General features: G+C 39.4%; 1 protein-coding gene across 3 annotated transcripts; it reads right to left on the bottom strand.

Moving 5' to 3' along the window:
- Positions 1 to 1,509: 1,509 nt before the first annotated feature.
- wdr25 (WD repeat domain 25) lies at positions 1,510 to 18,529 on the bottom strand. Of its 3 annotated transcripts, none has more exons than XM_034563254.1 (7): positions 18,197 to 18,517; positions 16,890 to 17,641; positions 12,554 to 12,701; positions 5,757 to 5,887; positions 4,232 to 4,402; positions 3,715 to 3,855; positions 1,510 to 2,129 (listed from the first exon to the last, which is right to left on the bottom strand). In XM_034563254.1, exons 2-7 carry the CDS (start codon positions 17,622 to 17,624, stop codon positions 1,908 to 1,910), a joined length of 1,548 nt encoding a protein of 515 aa, XP_034419145.1. In that variant the 5' UTR covers positions 17,625 to 17,641; positions 18,197 to 18,517; the 3' UTR covers positions 1,510 to 1,907. The 3 variants fall into 3 exon arrangements, with proteins under 3 accessions (XP_034419145.1, XP_034419144.1, XP_034419143.1); XM_034563253.1 differs by having other exon boundaries at positions 1,569 to 2,129; positions 5,817 to 5,887; XM_034563252.1 differs by having other exon boundaries at positions 1,572 to 2,129; positions 18,143 to 18,529.
- Between the last annotated feature and the right edge of the window lie 135 nt (positions 18,530 to 18,664).

Consider the following 18,664-nt stretch of genomic DNA (forward strand, 5'->3'; position numbering starts at 1 on the left):
GTGGACATAATGTATAAAAAGAGATATAGAAACTACTTCCACAATTGTTATTACACTATGACTATTTTTTATCCAGTTTCAGTTGTTGATATATTTATTGAATGTTTTGACCCTGAATGAAGAGGCTGAAGCGGGTCTGTCGTGTTCTACCTCCAGTCCTGTTCCAGGAACAACAGGCCAGCCGTCTAAATGTCAAAATGTTTGTCTGTCTAATGCATGGTTATATATTTTGTATGTATGTTTATTTACTTAATAAAGATGAGTGTTGGGAAATACATCATTGGCTTCCAAGGATATTGTTGTGCATTAATTATTTCTGAAGATTCCAATTGACTCCCTCAACTGATTGTAGCCACTCCTGTGTATTAATTAGGGCCCGAGCACCGACAACGTCGGGCCAGCGAATTCTGCCAATTGAATTGCCCTAGGGCTTTAACATATCCCAAAACTTGCCAAAAAACACATGCATATCAGGACTGGTGAAACATTTGATATTTTAGGATTCTTGCATTTGGGTATAACATTTTTTCTGTAGAGCATCCCTGCACACCCATCGCCCGATTTTTGAAATTTGACACAGGTCCAGTTATGTCTGGTCTATTAAAGTAAGTAAATTAGAGCATTAAGCTCCGCCTACTTAGATCTTCCGACATTTTTTATTTTATTTTGTGAAAAACAGATTTTTGCAAACTCCTCCTACATGCTTCGTCTGATTGTTACTGATCATTATTGGATCAATGTCATCAAAAGTTATCAAAAGCTTGTTGATATCTCATTGTGTTTAGAAGATATGGACCAATGAACCTCTAAGGGGCGTGGCTTTGTATATCAATACAGAACTTCCAAAACACTTGGCCAATCACCAAATTTGTAGCATAAGTTCAAATCGCATCCTTTAACTCAGTGGTCCACAACCAGCGGGCCGCAGACCGGTACCGGTCCGTGGGTCCTTTGGTACCGAGGTGCTCTTTTAAGGCCTTTTTTTTCAGCCTCTCCAAATTTGTTTTAACTTTACTGATCTTCCGTATTGAAAGTGCTAGTCAGCCAAAAAACACATAAGAATCACTACAAACAGCAGTAGCTACACCATTAAAAACATGCAAATTAGCATTTGGCGGAAATTACTTGGTGGTCCTTTAACAATGTTAGTTGAACTATTATTAACTCCAGTATAAACAACCGCAGGGGCAAAAGAAAGTACTGAGCCATTAGAATTTTCCTGTGCCAAGTGTATTTTAAGGAGTGTTCTGCTATGTACTGAATAGAGATCATAAGCATCTGTCTGCATTTCACTGCTCTGTTGTTGACTGGCAGGAATTTGGAAGAATCTGGCAATGTTTTGACAGATGTCTGCGTATTTTCTGTAGTTTTGTGGTTGTCTCTCTGTGATTCTTTAAGCTGTCAGTGTGAAAATAAAACGTCATTATCAGAGCAGTAAGAACAAAAAGTCACAGACGAAAGTGCTGTCTATGCAGAATGTGGAATGAAAAACACTACTGACGAGAAAATGCCTTAAGAGATTTTTATTTTTGTTTTGACAAAAGACGAGGCTGAAGTCCCTTGCTGTTGTTAGGGTGAAAGCTGATTTGTGAGTGTGTGTGTGTGTGTGTGTGTTTGTGTGTGTACCTAAACTGCCTTCGTACCGTCTACCACTTCACAATAGTTCACTCTTTGAACTGCTATCATACTTCTTTTATCTCACGCAGTGTATCTTTCAGGATGTTAAAACAACTTGACAAATAAGAAGAACGCGCTTACAATAACATTTACATCATAGAGAATTTATTTTTGCCAAGTTCTTATCATCTTAGGCACAGAGATTATGGGAGATAAAGTCTTGAAAGTTTTACTTTATTATAAACGTCTCTTGGTCTTTTTCAGTCCATATTTACTCGTTCACTCAGTCCTTAGTGCCAGACCTTGATCTCACCGGCCCAGTCGCAGGTGGCCGCAGTCGCAGGCAGGATGGGATGCTGAGAAACACACAGGCAGGGCTGGCTGTGGGCGTGGAGAGTGTGCAGAATACGAGCATTGTGGTAATCGTAGAAGTGAGCAGAGCCGGTGGAGCTTCCTGAGGCCAGGATAGTTCCATCCAGAGAAAACTCACACTGCACCGCGTATCCCTCAACCTAGAACGAGAATGTACTGCATGTGTCAATTACAATGCATTAGACTTCCACGTGCATAATAACTGGATTGTGATCCAGTTGATAACAGACTTGGGCAGCCTAAATGTTAGAATAGCACGCATGTGTTCTTAAACATCTCTGGTTTTATTAGAATAGACCGTTTCATTTCATTCAATGGATTAACAGAATTCTGATCAGGTTATTTAATCTTTAAAACTGTTTCTCAATTGAATTGAGTAACTAAACTGGTGAGGAAGGCCGGCTCCATCATTGATGCAAACAGGACTATCCGGAACAGGTTTTGGAGAGGAGGACCTTGAAGAAATTATTGTCCATATGGGATAACCCGGACCACCCTCTCCACCACCTACTGCAGGGACAGTGGAGCACGTTCTCCAACAGACTGCTTCAGCGCCGCTGTCACAAGGACAGATACAGGAGAACATTCCTGACCACTGCTATTAGACTGTATAATAAATCACCTCTGGCCAGATCCTCCTCAAATGTACATCAATAAACCTTGCACTGCTTCACTTTATACTTTAGATGCACTGTATACAATTTCATTCTTATTTTATTTATACATTTTCCTTTCCTTTATTATTTAAATTCTTAAATGTAAATGTGATATGTCCTGCCCTGCTATTTTATTTGATTGTATTGTATATATGTAAACATGTTTGCTGCTGCTTCACAAAATGTCCCCATGGGGATGAATAAAGTAATAGCCTATCCTAATTTCAGGAAAAGTTTACTATAATCACAAATCAAGAAATAAAATCAAGAAAAAATGAAATTACTCATTAGTCTGCCGCACTGTTGAGCATCATTGTATATAAATAAATGTAGTATAATAATACAGGTGACTGACCATGAGATCTCTAAGTTTATATCAGTATATATTATTTATATAACACTCACATGCCCATGTGTGGCGTGTACTGTACTAATGGAAAATAGAGAATGTCACAGAAAAAGACTGTATTGTAGATTTAGAAGATAACCACTGGGTTCATCTAACTCACTATGCTATTTTGGCCATTTTCTCCTAGAAATGAATTTAAAAAAGCAGTACCTATCTTTTATTTGTAGGTATTTTTGATCAATAAAGTCTGTAATAAAGTTTTTACAATCACATTAAAGGTTTTGAGATACACTCAAACACATGTACTCTGTTATAAGTGTTTGCTTTAAAGGACTAAGAAAACATGAAAAAGGTTCCGCAAGGAAATGTCTTTGTGCTTCTGGAATATTCTGTTTTGTTGATTTGAAATGTTGTTGTGTTTTGCCCCTCAGGGACACCAACAAAAATATGAGCTACCACTTTGTTTTCTGTCCATCTCTGGATTTTTCTGGAATTAACAAACCACACACCACTGTAGCAGCTCATCATGCTTTCAGTTATATTTGCCAGCAATAATCTGCTCTGTTTGCCTTCCTGAGTGGCAATATTGTTGTGTACTTAGTGTGTTAGTTTTGTGAGCATGTGGGATATTGCTGAAGTTGTTTGTGTGCGTGTACATTCTGTATTGATCAGGCCTGCGTTGACTCACTCTCCCATCCTGAGGCCACAGTCGTTACTGACCTTGTGTGCTTCGTATCGTCGCCTCTTGTTCATTCTATAGGGCTGCTGGGAGGAGAACACTGCCATATAGTCCCCGTTAGTCTGGGCAACAAAGGACTCCTCCAGGGGGTGGAGAGCCAGACTGGGGCACGTGTATCGCTCCTGGTGGCCAAAAAAGTGGGGAGAAAAATCCAGTAGGGGAATTATTTAACCGTCAACTGGATTTCAACGAGACAATTATTTGGAAAAAAGCGTTATGTTCAGATTACTTGGAAATGCTTTATCATATCATGCCATTCATCCACTATGGCACAGTTTGTGTTGTAGTAAATGGCATTGTACACGTATTAAATAGTAGGAAGAATTTATAAGACCCCGGAGACTTCCTGTACTATTCAATAAATCCATAATTCAACTGAAAGAAATACTGATTAAAAGGACACACACATCTTCTCAGTAATAGACACACGTCCTTTGGCATTATGCAACTGTCAAAGTATGCCATTTATTCAGGGGGTATTTTTTTTTTTTTCTTTACCTGGTAGATCTGGTTGGAGACCTTGGCAGTGGTCTGGTAGTCCCAGGCGATGAGGGTGCGGTCGGCAGAGTCTCTGCTCACGCAGTCAGAGCTTGTTATGAAGTCCACACCACCTCTCAGAAACAGGATGTCCAGGGTCTGCTGGATCCCTGCTTTGTACACTTTCACCACCTGCAAGTAATTAAAATTCTTAGTAAAGCCATGGAGAAATCCTCTTCAATCTACGATACATTGAGAAGGGTTACTGTGTGAATAATCTTAAGTAGTTATTTATACCACATTTAGTACATTTGATACAATTGAATTTAGTTAGAATCCATGACGCTTTTATTGCGCAGTTTTCGACTAGTTTGACAATTAACAGGGAGAAGGGAAACTTCTCACAAGAAGTCAAACGCAGTCCAGTGTGTCAATGATTGTTGCCTTTAAAGATTCAGTCAACTTGTCCTTTGTAAAGTCATCACACAGTGACAGTTGATTGTGGTGCTTTTACTTATGCTGCACTGTTGCACTATAACCAACATAGTAGGTGAAGCTGCTGTCAGGATAAAGCAGCAGCATCAGAGCATCGTAATATAAAACTTTAATGTTCATCTGCAGTGGAAAACATTGAATTGACGTTACCGCTGTTGTGCCACGTGCGTATACTGTACACAGCCCCTCGGCCCATATGGAGACACCCGTACCGGTCTTACTGCTGTGTGATGGCCACAGCTATTTTTCTTTATTAGATTATGTTTCATTTCAGAGCTACGGAGCAAACAGCTTGCAGCTACACTCAGCATAGGACAATTTAACCTTTGACCCCTACTACCTGCAACGTTCCTTCTGCTTTTTAATTTGCATACTCTTGCTCTTATCAATGAGTTGTAACATAACATGGTAGTCCTCATGAGCTCAGACTTCAGACTAATAGTTTAATGTTGCGCCTGTGGGCCCTTTTATCTAGCGGGATAATTTCTCCCTAAAGAAGGAAGAACGCAGCCCAATGCTCAGACTGACAGGCAGCCAGGGCGTGACAGCTTTAGCAACCTATTTGCTGAGGACTGATCGACACTCACTCTGTAACTCACATTGACACCTACTAGCAGAAGCAATTCCTGCCGTATTAAACTTAAACGCCCTGCAGGGAAACTATTCATTTAGTTGTGGAGGGAAATTACATGAGAGCCCTCAGTTTCTAAGGAGGTGAATCGGATTATCATATAAAACAGTCCATTAGGCTTAAGCGCAATACTAGGTTGCAGCTTCACAGGAACAACGTATGAGTCTCTAATTAAATTGAAATTTGCTTTGAACAGTTAGTGCGTGCATACAGCAATATTTTACTTTTAGAGAAATAAAGCATGGGCGCACAGCCAAATGTAGACTACTTTGTTTGTACTAACTAGTGTGTAACTCTGTGCTGTAGATGAGGAGCATGTGTTGAAAGTCTACCTGCCTTAGATTTATAAGGTCAAAAAACAGTCTGTGAACCAGAGCCAATACAAATTATAAATCTACTGTAATAAGTAATAAGTTTGACCTTGCAGCTACGAGAGTCCCAGGCCTTGACCATTGAACTGTAACCACCGCACAGGAATACCTCTGGGTTGCTTGGATGTGGGACCACACACATCACTTTGAACTGGTTGTCCAATTTCACTACCTGCTGCCCTACAAGAAGAAATAAGAGAGAGAGAGAAGATCAACCATCTTGTTAACTCTTGGATCACAGACTATGAAGTTATTTGTACATATATTATAATTTGTGCTAAAAGGTTCTTATGATAAGAGCAATTTGCAACGTCTTGCACTCATATACTGATATAGGGTAAATATATCTATTTTTCAACAAAGCTGGTACGATAAGTCAATGAATTCATTAGTCAGTTGATAAAAAAAAAAAGAAAATCAACCTTCAACTTATTGATAATCCTTTTGGTACATTTTTAAGGTAAAATGAGAAATATTTGATGCTTTCCTTTGCCATATATGATAGTTAACCGATTCTCCTTTGGGTTTTCACTGTTAGTAGGACAAGACACAACTTTTCAAAGCAGAATCCTCCGAAGCAGGATGCCGTTAACATCATCAACGTTTGGACTGACAAACACTAACTAACCTCCAGCTTCGGAGTTAACATATTGTGATGGAAAATGTACCTTGATAATTATACCGACCACATCTTTCATAGCACTTAAAATCAACACATTATTCTTATATTGTACAAAATAAAAACTCAAAAAATCCATGAAACATAACAATGTTGATAGTTTTTGACATTTACAGTAAGAACATGAAGCCTTTCATGTGTTGAAAAAAGCACTGCTTTGCACGCAATGCACCTTGTGAAGAAACACTGATGCTTTCAGGTTCAACATGCGGATGGTGTGAGAGCATGCAGTGTTTACGCCCAAGCGAGTTGCCAGCTCCGCTCCAAGGTACTGGTTTCCAGCGCAGCTCTGACCTCTGGCAGGTTTCTGTTCTCTCTGGGCCCCGACGTTTCCCTGAGTTACGAGGGCGGCCAAAGCAATCCCCTTATTGTTGTTTAATCTCTGCTCAAGGAGCATCACTCCTGCTGCTGCTGCTGCTGCTGCACACATCTGTCTGAACCAACCAATATACTCTACATGAGTGTGTTTGTAAGTGCTGTTGAGCTTTCTTTGATGTGTTCAAAATACTGTGATTTTGAAGAAAGAGAAGCAAGTGCATTCTGTATTCTGTGTTCTTCTATACATTCAAAGGGAATACAATGTATTAAACTATTTAATTAATTAAGACAACCTGTTGCAGTTTGTGCTACATGAAAAGCTCAATTAGAAATGTTTTCTTTCTCAGCCATCAAGACTAAACTAAACACAATATATATTTTAACCACATTTCCACTAATTCAAATTCGGTTCGTCTTTTGTTTATTAATTGAGCGCACGTTGTCCAATCCTCAGTGCCAACCGCCATTAAATTCCTGTGTGTAATTGAATAGTGCCGTCCCAGTGATTCGTAAAGAAGCTCAATGGCAAAAGATACATTAAATCTCGCTGTATGGCCATAGATTGTATTCCTAAATCAGCGTACTTTCTAAAATGTGTGAAAGAATGACGTTAAAGTTAAAAAAATGGACGGGAAGTTTCTCTGATCATTCCAGGTCAGAAGCAGGAGCTTGTTTTTAGGCTACATCCATCAGTTGTTGATCACATCTCTTGTCACTAAAAAGAGCTTATGATACAATGAAACTATGTTTATCATTGAATGCCCCCGAGCAGTATGTCTGTTTGTCTTTGTCTCCTTCTCATGAGGGCGGGCGATGGGATTGACCAAAAATGTGAAAGATGGCACAGCTTTTGTCTGCGGGTTGCAGCTCGTTGGCAGGAGCGCGTCTGGGATATTTCAGCAGTACATCGTACGAATCTAGAACACTACGTGATTAAACATTGCTCAAGATAAAAAGATAATCTTAACTCACAAAGACACGTAGAGATGAGAAACAAGAACATGAAACACTGTTTTGGCTTGAGGTGGCTGGATCTAAAAATCTATTTAAAAATGTCATACTTAAAAACAAAACATAAAAACACTGAATGGCTTAAGTACAATTAAGCCTGTCAGGGTGCGACGGGAAATTAGTTTCCAGGGAAAACAATGAAGAAGGCTACATGAAGAGCCAAGCCAGACTATGAGCCAGTAGCTGTCAAAGGCTATGCAAAGTAGAACACCTCAGGGTTCAACAGCTCCTCATTAATTCATAGAACAAACAGAAACCCATCCAAAACAGTGGAAGCCCACAACAAAATGCACTTCATTACACACTTGTTCCAGTATGTTCCTAACCAGATCTTTTTAGAAGGGGCACGAGTCCCAGCTAATAAACGGCAGCAAAAATTGACCTTCTTTCACTTAATGGCAAACTAGCATGCCCCCAAATTCAATTGTATTGATCCAAAGTTTTAACAGGCAATTTTGTTGGACTCGCACTTCCTGCTTAATTGGCTTATCCATAGCGACACGGAGATCTGTCATCGAGATTTCAAACTCAAGTTTGGATAATGAGAAATCAACATTCTCCTCATAATAAATAGGGCCTTGTCATGTTTCGTTAAGCAAGATTAATTAGCTTGCTTGAGAGGGCGAGATAAGGGAAGTCTGAAATATATGTCCCTCCACTCACAAGAGTTTCTCTTTGTAGTCCTGAAAGAACTTGCTGGAAGGAAATGGATATTCTGCCTCATTATCGGATACATGAAAGCAGGGGGCTGTCACTGCAGCACAGGCAAAGGTTAGAAACACATTACTTGGTTTTGACAAGTCATGTCCAAATAATATTTTTTTAAAAGGCTGAAGGGTTAGGGTTATTTTTGTAACTAGTCTGAAACACTGACAAACACCAACTAACCTCCAGCTACATGTGTATGCATTGTAATATGAACTGTACCTTGATAATTATATATATATATATATATATATATATATATATATATATATATATATATATATATATCGATGGTTTTATAAATTATAATATGTGCACTTAATTAAGTTATAAATGTGTCAGTCACTACAGAGAAATAGCTGCATGCATTGTCTCCTGGGGTACAGCGCTTTAGGTAGCTGTGTTTATACAGCCATAATGTACCGATTACCCGTCTGAACGCGTGAAGAAGGTATCAAGGATATAAAATCGAAAAAATATTGAAAGATATATAAACAAAAAGCGGCATGTTAGCAATATTATTTAACAGACTCAAAATCCCAAAAGAATGTTTTCCTGTTAAACATATCAAATGCTATACAGAAAATAGCTGTTAAGAACATTACAAGTATTTATTTTATTTTATCTTTGTTTGGTTAAAATGACTTAATATTGGAGCAATTACTATTAAAATGATATGGCTTTTTTCCCCAAATGATACCTGAAGTAACTACAGCCAAATCCTGTCCCATGTGATGAGCACTTTGTCACATGGATTGCATGGTGGGCTTAGATATCCACTGGTATGTTATGTTATTAAATAAGCCAAACCCCCAGATGTGACTTATTATTGTGCCCTTGCACTTCTGGCATATGCAGCGTGTAACTCATTCTCAATGCACACAAATGCATACAGTAATTTAAAACTCAATCTTCCAGCTCAATTGTACCTTAAGCTACACTCGAAATCCGATTCTGCAAAGTCAAGAGGAGGTGGAAGGACAACACACAAGCCCACTCTGGTATTGGCACTATCTCTGTGGATTATCATTTTTTGGAAAGCAGGACAATCTCTTTGCCGCCAGAGCCTGAAGTGATCTGGACAGAAGACTCAAGTTCTACATACACCAACTGACACTTCAACGGGACCAAGTGAAAACCCTGGACAACACCTGCATCTTCATACTAATGCCCTCCAGATTAAATAAATGTATTCCACTCCCAAACTCCTGCTCTCTCCATTTCTCTTTCTCTGAATGTATTCTGCCTCTTTCTCTCTCCTTCATCCTCTCCCTTTGTCTTCCTCTCTTTGCCCAACGCCTCTAAACTTGCTTTCACTCTTTATAACCTCCTCTCCATCTACTTTTGCTTTTCAGCTGTGACAGCCTGCCTGTGGCCCACCGAGAGTGGATATAAGACTCCACAAATTAAATTAAACACAGGAATAACAGTAAAGATGGTCAAGTAAAATGGGTCCACACATCCTTTATAATTAAATTTTTCATTAAACATACCAATTGGTGTAGCATTTGGTTAGGTATGCTGATGTAAAATACGGGGTCAGGCGTCCTATAAGACCCTCACTGATGATTAAAGTGCCTGCAGACATCTTCAAATAAGAGTGCACTTAAGCAGAACAGGCCCAGCTGCCTTCGTTGTTAGAGTTGAGAGGCTTTGCATTACTGTGAAGAGTGTAAAGATCACATTCATCCTGATCACAGTGTGATGTGGCAAACACTCAGCTCCCTCACTGTCCCATCACTCTTGGTAGATCAAGTGTTAATACATAAACTGCATGAATGTTGGGAGCTTCATTAATTTTTCAAATATCACTGTCATAATGATGCCAGCTACTTGGTGTAGTCCTGTTGAGAGTGTGTCATATGTGTAATCCTCTGGAAAGATGGGATGAACACCTCATAGTTACATCAGTCTGTTATTACATTTTTATGGAGGCAAAGTATGCAGCTTGGCCTGTATGTTCTTTACCAGCTTGAATATGATTGGTTTGTGCACAAGGACAGTTTCAAATACACACAGAAAGGTTGGTGCAGGATTGATGTTGTAGCGGCTCTTTGGACGTCTGACATAACTTCAAAGCTGTTAGTTCGACCCCACTAGGACGTCCTACAATGCTGAGCAAGACAACGCTGACTACCAAAAGACCAAAATATTGGTCTATATATGGCTATCTATGGTTGTGGTTTGTGACGTTTTGGTGTAAGGTCATGATGGCTGCTCCTGTGGTGATGCATCCATTATTGATCCCCTTCCTGGAGCTGCCTGTGTGTTTAATAGGGCTGGCCAAGCTATTATCCGTAGGCATTATTGGCATTATTGACAGACATGCTGCGAGGGGAAGTGCAAACAGCAATGTATTGACCCTATGATGTAGATGCCACAGGGGCTTCAAAACTAAGTTTATTGTATGTTAGCTCATTCTGTTGAGCCTCTTTGAGGTCTTCTTCATATACACTACCGTTCAAAAGTTTGGGGTCACTTAGAAATGTCCTTATTTTTCAAAGAAAAGCACTGTTTTTTTCAATGAAGATAACATTAAATTAATCAGAAATACACTCTATACATTGTTAATGTGGTAAATGACTAATCTAGGTGGAAACGTCTGGTTTTTAATGAAATATCTACATAGGTGTATAGAGGCCCATTTCCAGCAACTATCACTCCAGTGTTCTAATGGTACATTGTGTTCTAGAAGACTAATGGATGATTAGAACACCCTTGATAAACATTGTGCAATTATGTTAGCACAGCTGAAAACAGTTATGCTAGTGAGAGAAGCTATAAAACTTCTGCAAATGGAGCATTCTTTGATGAAAGCAAAGTTTGAAGAACAAAATTAATATTTCAAATATAAATCATTATTGCTAACCTTGTCAATGTCTTGACTATATTTTCTATTCATTTTGCAACTCATTTGATAAATAAAAGTGTGAGTTTTCATGGAAAACACGAAATTGTCTGGGTGACCCCAAACTTCTGAACGGTAGTGTATGAACACAGCAGCTTACTAAAACGTGGATGAAGGAACAGGACAAAAAAGTTCTGTGACATGTTTCATTTCAGCTGTTCATGAATTCATGACTCGCTTCAGTTGAAGGAAATGAGTGAAGTGCTGAACAAGCAGCGTTTCCTGTTGTAGATTATTTGTATGATTGGTTCTCGTCCGCTCTGCCAGGATTTTATGCTCGGCCAGAAGGAAGAGCTTTTCCAAAGCAAACCAAATTATTGATCAGTTGTAAATGTCACCTTCAATGGTTTATATGATCACACAAAAGGGCTGACAAACACAATAAGCCAATTTATGAGTGGATTTAATTATAGGTATACAAACAATGTTTAGAAACGAAAAGCAATCATGTAGCCTCCATAGAACTTCATTTAGAGGATCGACCTCCTCTCGGCCTTTGACTGTGGCGTCGTTGCAGGTTTTCAGTTTATTATAGCGAACAACGCCGAAGGTATAATGCAAAGTGATAATGGAAATAATAATAATAAATGTCATTTTTGTTATTGTTATAATAAATGATGATGAAATGATATACTGTGTTAAATACATAATAAATGATTTACACAGTATATCATGATAAAGTAATGGAAGGGATATTTGTGATAATATTGCAAACTCTGTGGTAAAGTCAGATATATAATTGTCTGGACCCCAATGGATTTTGGAATACCAACTACCTAAAATAAATAGTGGTTGTGTCATTTACATTTTGGGGAACAAAGGAAACCTCTTGGGGACACATGGAAGAATCGGGCTTTGGGACGGCGGACCAGTTATGATGCATTCGCTCCAGAAATGGGGATTTTGAAGGATGTCACTGAAATGTCTCACGACTAAAGAGAAAAGCAGCGTAGTAATTTATACAATAGGTTTTGGGCCCAAAGGCTATTCAAAATCACTCTACACATAAATGACTATACTAGCTTTGCATTTTAATTAAAAAAATAAGTTAAATGTTTTGTCAGACGTTTTGTTTTCCCACGACTTGGATACTTTATTAAGAAGCAGCTAAAACTGCCTGTTGACACAAAACTCTAATATTGAGTTCAGTTGCGGCTGACTTCACAGTGGTTTGTTATGCGACACCGTGTTCATCAGACCTACAGATAGAAGTGATGCTTCTCACCCGTCTCTACGTCTGTGATCACAGCCTTGTTGTCAAAGGAGCCAGAGAGAAGGTGCCGCCCGCAGGGGGTCCAACGGGCATCCCGCACAGCTCCCGAATGGCAGGTGTACACCCTCAGGCATCGCCCGCTCTCCGCTCCATCCCACACCTGCCAGAGATGGGCACATCGCATCAAGCCAAAGTCACAAACACACCTGTACTGCAGCAACAAAGTCCTTCTTACGGACTGTGCACAAGCTCAAACCGTTCAGGAAGAAAGCTTTTGTAGCGCTGCTGCATGACGTACACACTGAGTTTAAAGCGAGTCTAGAACGAGAGATCATATCAGTAATTTGTGCTCGGGCTTTGTATGCTTGAAAAAAATTGACCCCTGCATCCTTAAACAAGGCCAGATTAAATAAGGTGGCGTATGACCGAGAGAAGACATCACAGGGCACTGACACACTGGGCTTTCCTTCAAAACACAGAGGAAAGGATCTGCATGCTCTTGTGAAGGTTTCAAGGCAGTTTACTGATAATCAAATAGCCGAGGCTCGGTTTGGCGGCCACTGCTCTCCCGACTCAGATGATGCATCCTCCAGCACTAAAAAACATTCCAGTGTGAATGAGGATTGGTGAATGTCTCTTGTTCAAAAGCTGATAAAGACATAATAAGCCTTCTTCCAAAAATGTTATTGTAACAAAACACAATTAAGTCATCCAAGTGCCACTGGAGAAATTGGCATAATAATTATACAAATCAGGCTTTTTTGATGGATTTAAAAGCCAAGACAACCTTTATAATTAATTAATCAAACTAATTACATATGAGTGTGCCTGTGAACCAGTTTCTTGTGAGGAGAAATGGCTTTAATGGTTTTGTATTGTTTGAGGTTTCTCTGATTATACCACCCAGCTGCCTTCTGTTAGTTCCAACTGCCCTGACTACTAATGCTGGGATGACATGCTATAGCATGGTGCAAATAAAATGCATAAAGAGCCCTATTATGCAGACAGGGATTTATGAATGAGGTGTCAGCCTGCCAGATTGCTCGTGTAGATTTTGGCATTGTTTACTCCTTGTTGTCATGTTTTTGCACTGAACTTTAAAGACATCTTGGCAAACAGGTTGGTCAATATTGTGACGTGCTTTTAAAAAAAAAGTAGGATTTTCTGTCAGACGTGTAAAAAGACAAAAGCTTCTCCTTAAAGCCTCGCCTGAAATCCAGTCGGGGTTCCGGTCTGATGCCTACTGAGGTATATTACACTAATGATGAAGTATTTTTTCCTTCCCCGGCATTGCCCGGACCACAGAGGAACTTTGAAGATCTGTGGGGCACTGCAGATCCCTCTCTGCCTCTCCCTGTGTTTCATTATTAAAGCTGATTTCTCCAAACAGCATAAGAAAGTAAAGAAACACATTGAGAGGTTCTGTAGGCTACCACAGTTCCCACAGGAGGCAGATAGGGGGAAGAGATGGAGAGGGTTGACATGCTGACATATCAATCCAGCAGGCAGTAGTTTAACAAACAGAATGCCACAGATGCCTTTAGGGTGAGAATAAAGTGACAGAGAGAGACAGATAATCACACGTCTAACTGTAAGAAGCTAAATATTGAAGTGAAGCATCTATTAACAATAGTTAAATGCATTGCACAGCAGGAAGATTGCCACTTTTCTGCTACTACACGGCCATCTCAAGGTAAACAGAAACAAAACAAAACAAAACAGGAATGCATCTATAGCCACAAGAGCGTCAAAATATTCAACTCAGACAGATTTACCAAACCAGGACTGGCGAGTGGGGTTGTAATGTACGACGGAAAGAAATAACCACCGTAGAAAAAAAAACCTTCTAAAACATGAATATTAGTTATAATTAATGTCGTCTGAAGAAAAGAAAAAAAAGATTATTATTATTACAGTTAATTTGCATATTGTGTCAAACTAAATGGGGCACATGCGGAAATGTGTGCTGCAACTTGTTGGCTCCTTCGAGATGATGAGATGGCTCCACCCCCCTGCTGGTGTGAGATACTATGTGAACAATGGATCTGTGTATTCTATTTTATCTATTAAACTACACACGCTGCTTTTAGGTGCATATAGACCGTATATTCATGAGAATTTTAATCATTATTTTAAAAAGCACTAATCGAAACAGAAACAGAAAACAATGAAATAAAGTCATTAGGAACAAAAGTCATAACACATTGGAAAAGTACTTCTGGGGTCTGCGAGGACCCCAGTTGGTAGGATAAGGGTTAAGTCTCCAATGAATGACAGCAATAATGATACTCCCCATAACGGCACTATTCAATGCACACCCAATTCCAATAATCTTGTACAATGTGAGACCTGGGCGCGAGAGAAAATGAGCGCTTGTTTAATAGCATCCCATTTAATTTCACCGGCCACTTAACAGACATGCAGAGTGGATCAACGCAGATGACTCATTGAGATAATCTGCTTCCTAAATGACTCTCGGATAATAAAACTAAATTGGTATTTGTGTTATCAACTTAAAACTGCAGCGTTACACCTGCCGTATCCATGATGACAATGGCTGCAAACAGGCTGGAATAATGACAGTCTGACTCTGCCCCTGAGAAACAGACTAACAGGATGGAGGAAGAGAAGGCGGAAGCCTTAAGGGTGTTGGTGAAGAAACAGAAAGAAGGAATGTGGTAACACTTCACAGTGTGTCCCCTGTCTATCTTCAGCCAAAGAGAATAGCTGTAGATGTAAGTGCTGAACGACATAATTAATATAGCTGTGCAGTATGTCAAGTCAGAAACAAGATATGACAAGCTGTCACAATACAATAAAATGAACAACGCCACATAAAACACAGCTCAATATTCACATATGTTCCTGTAATTATCTAAAACAAGAAACCCCAGTGTGAATTAAAATGGGTTCTAATGATGTCTCCCTTTTTACCTACTTTATGCTAATCCCATGCAGTTTTGGGGAAACCTATGCCCATGTAGTATAAATGTGTTATTTTTATATATTCTAAAAATTGTGTATTTACATATTTATGCATACTGGAGTTCCAAGGAGCCTGATTGTAATTCTGTGTGACATAAATCCGTGAAGTGGCCATTTCATTGTATTGGCACCAATTTTGGAAAGTTGAATGAAAGTGAGTGAATTAAGTGACAGGAAAAGCAGAGATTAAAAAAAAAGATAATCTTTTCAATGGAAACAGAAAAAAAGGTACATTATCATATTTATATACATATTCCAATATATTTTTGGTTTAAATAAACTATTCCTCTCCAACGTTTTAAAATATGCATGTATGCCATCTTCTGAAGTCAATGAATTCCTGTATGTTTTTTACTTTGTGATTCATACAGGGTTCATCAAGATCATGAGAATAAATATATTCCTTATCATCTCATAATGCAGCCTGATTCCTGATCAGGCATGCATTGCCAATAGTGAGGCTCAAATTACTGCTTGGACTGAAAATGGCAGTACAAAAGAAAATTACCTGTTGAAAATCCACTTAAATTGATCAAAATGTGCATAGATAAGTATGAGTATTTCACTTGCTTCTATGTATTGATGTCACAGAAAACAGCTGGTTAGGCAGTCTGAGACGGAGAAGAAGAGACCTCTTTGCATACAAACAACCAAGTCTTCTCCTCCTTTCCTCTCCTCATCTCCACCATCTGCCCCAAGCTGCCTTTTACAGGTGCCAGAAGAGGTGGCTGCCATACTGCTGCACTTGTATGGTTATGCAAATGATATCATGCATATTCAAATCATTAAATATTCAGAAACCTCTCAGGATATTGGTGGGGTACGTGATTCCGCACTGGGATAGAAATATTTAGCCACTGGCAGAAACCTGCATGACTTGACCTTTACCTAAGCAAGGATTCTTTCGCTGGTGTGAAATACAGAAAAAAAGGAGGGAATCAGAAAGAGACTCAGAGAAAGATAGAGATAGGAAGCCCCATGGGTTCTGACATACATTCAACTGACAGTGACGGATATGATTCTAAAGAAATTGGTTTTTGGTACATTTATAAATTGAGGCAGCAGGGCTGATGTTATCTCCCTGCACCAGTTATTATCCCCTTAGACCTTCCCGATGCACTTTGCACCTGCCTGAGAAACTATACTGACAAATGGATTTGTGTGGTCTAAAATAAATTGTCACCAAGAATATGAATTGGAGGCCAAATTTTAATTACATGGCAAATACATCCAAATGATATTGAAATCTTTACTTACGTTTCAGTTTTGATAAATCAAAATTGAGGATACGTGATTTCACTACCAATTAAATGAATCTCCTAAGACTCAATGTGTCAGTAAGAGTTTTATTGTGGCTCATTACCTTGTAGGTCTTGTCCATGGAGGCAGACAGCAGCAGATGACTGAGATGAGGCACAGGACACCATCGCACTGTGTTGACTGGACCCTGGTGGCCTCCAAGGCTCATCAGAAGCCTCCTCGGTATGCCTGCAGCGCCGGGCTTGTGGGCAAGATACGGCTTTACTCTCGCCGACACATCTGAAAAAATGTGGCTTTCCCTGGTCAGATTCCCTGGGTCTTGCTCTGCTGGGTACTTTGGGTCCACGGTCCCGACTGAAGTGGCCAGTCTCTGTCTCTTAGGGATGTACGGTCTGACACCAGACCGGCCAGTGTGATTTCTTTTTGCTGGGTTCAACCCATCACCGAAACATTGTGGCATGTGAGGAAGAGTCTGTAGTGGTGAGCTATACCCCTGAGTCACAGGTAAACTCAAAGGAGCTGGAGTATCTCTTAAATGCTTTTCTTGTGCTGTCCCGTCACGGCAATATTTGCTTTCCCAGTCAAAACAGCTTTGTGGCTGTGAATATGGGTGAAGTAAAGAACTGCGTCTTTCGAAGATATTTCCATGATAGTCCAACACTGACCTGTCAGGTGTAAAACTTTGAGGGCTTGGTATTATCTCAGACGATTTACACATCCTGACTTCTTGCTTTTGTTCACAAGGTGCAGTTTGAATAGAAGCTGATGTTACCTCCTCCGTTTGATCAAGAGAATCATCCTCTGATTCTGAATCTTCGTAAGCCACCAATGAAGACATCTTCACATGATGAGAGCCTGTTTGAAAATAATATAGGGAAAATAAAGGGACAACAGTTGAGATATTCATTCATCCATTAGAGGCCTATGGGTGACATCTAGTGGTGGCTTGTATTTCTGCACCTCAAAGTATACTGACATGGCACTTTTAAGATTGGTTTCAACAGCATAAGTTCAATTTATAAACGTTTTGTTGGGAATTTATGGTTTTATTAGGGTGCAATTTATAGCACCCAGCCAACTCTATGCAGCGGCCAAGCAGACATTTAATTGTAAAAAGGTAAAAGACACGGACATCATTTTAGGGAGATCCACAATTTAAATATCAGTTAGCAAACGTTACGTTACGACTTTTACCATTTTCGTTAGATAAACGTTAACTTAGTTCACGTTAAAGTTGTCCTGTGAGCTGAGTCCTTTAACACAACGCCAAAACAGAAAGAGAGTTAACGCTACGTTAATAACTAGCTAGCTAGCTTAAGTGAACTAAGCTAACTACATTCGGACAGATCAAGTTACCTTTATATTGTATATAGTATTTATGAGTTGTCTTATAAACTTGAGGAAACTTACAGTCAATACGCTGTTAACGTTCATTCATTAGTATAGGTCTCTTAAATGCCACCAATTAAGCTAAATCAGCTAACGTTGATCGTTTGCGTTTCTGACTCGTCTAATAAAACGTCAAGCGTCCACGATGCAGTGAATCTGTTGTACTCCTAAAATAACTGACGTCTGAGCGTTATTGGTTGTTAACACGGTCAAACGTTAGGTCCAAAATCCCGCAAAAATCTTTAAAGAGTGTGCAGTTTTTTCGCAATAAAAGTAATGTTTCGAATTATCCACTCATATAACATGCTTACGCGTAAAAGCTTTTATTTTGAAAGCTGCCGGTAAGAACCGAAGTGGCTGTCCTGCTCCATGTTTTCCTCCGACATACACCGTATTGATTAACGTTAATTAGTTTAACTCCTGGGTTTCCCTTGAAACCAAGCTGACAAAATAAGGACAACATTCTGTGCATTTAATGCATTAAACAGA

This window comes from Cyclopterus lumpus, chromosome 22, assembly GCF_009769545.1.
Source record: "Cyclopterus lumpus isolate fCycLum1 chromosome 22, fCycLum1.pri, whole genome shotgun sequence".
In the NCBI taxonomy this organism is placed as follows: Eukaryota; Metazoa; Chordata; class Actinopteri; order Perciformes; family Cyclopteridae; genus Cyclopterus; species Cyclopterus lumpus.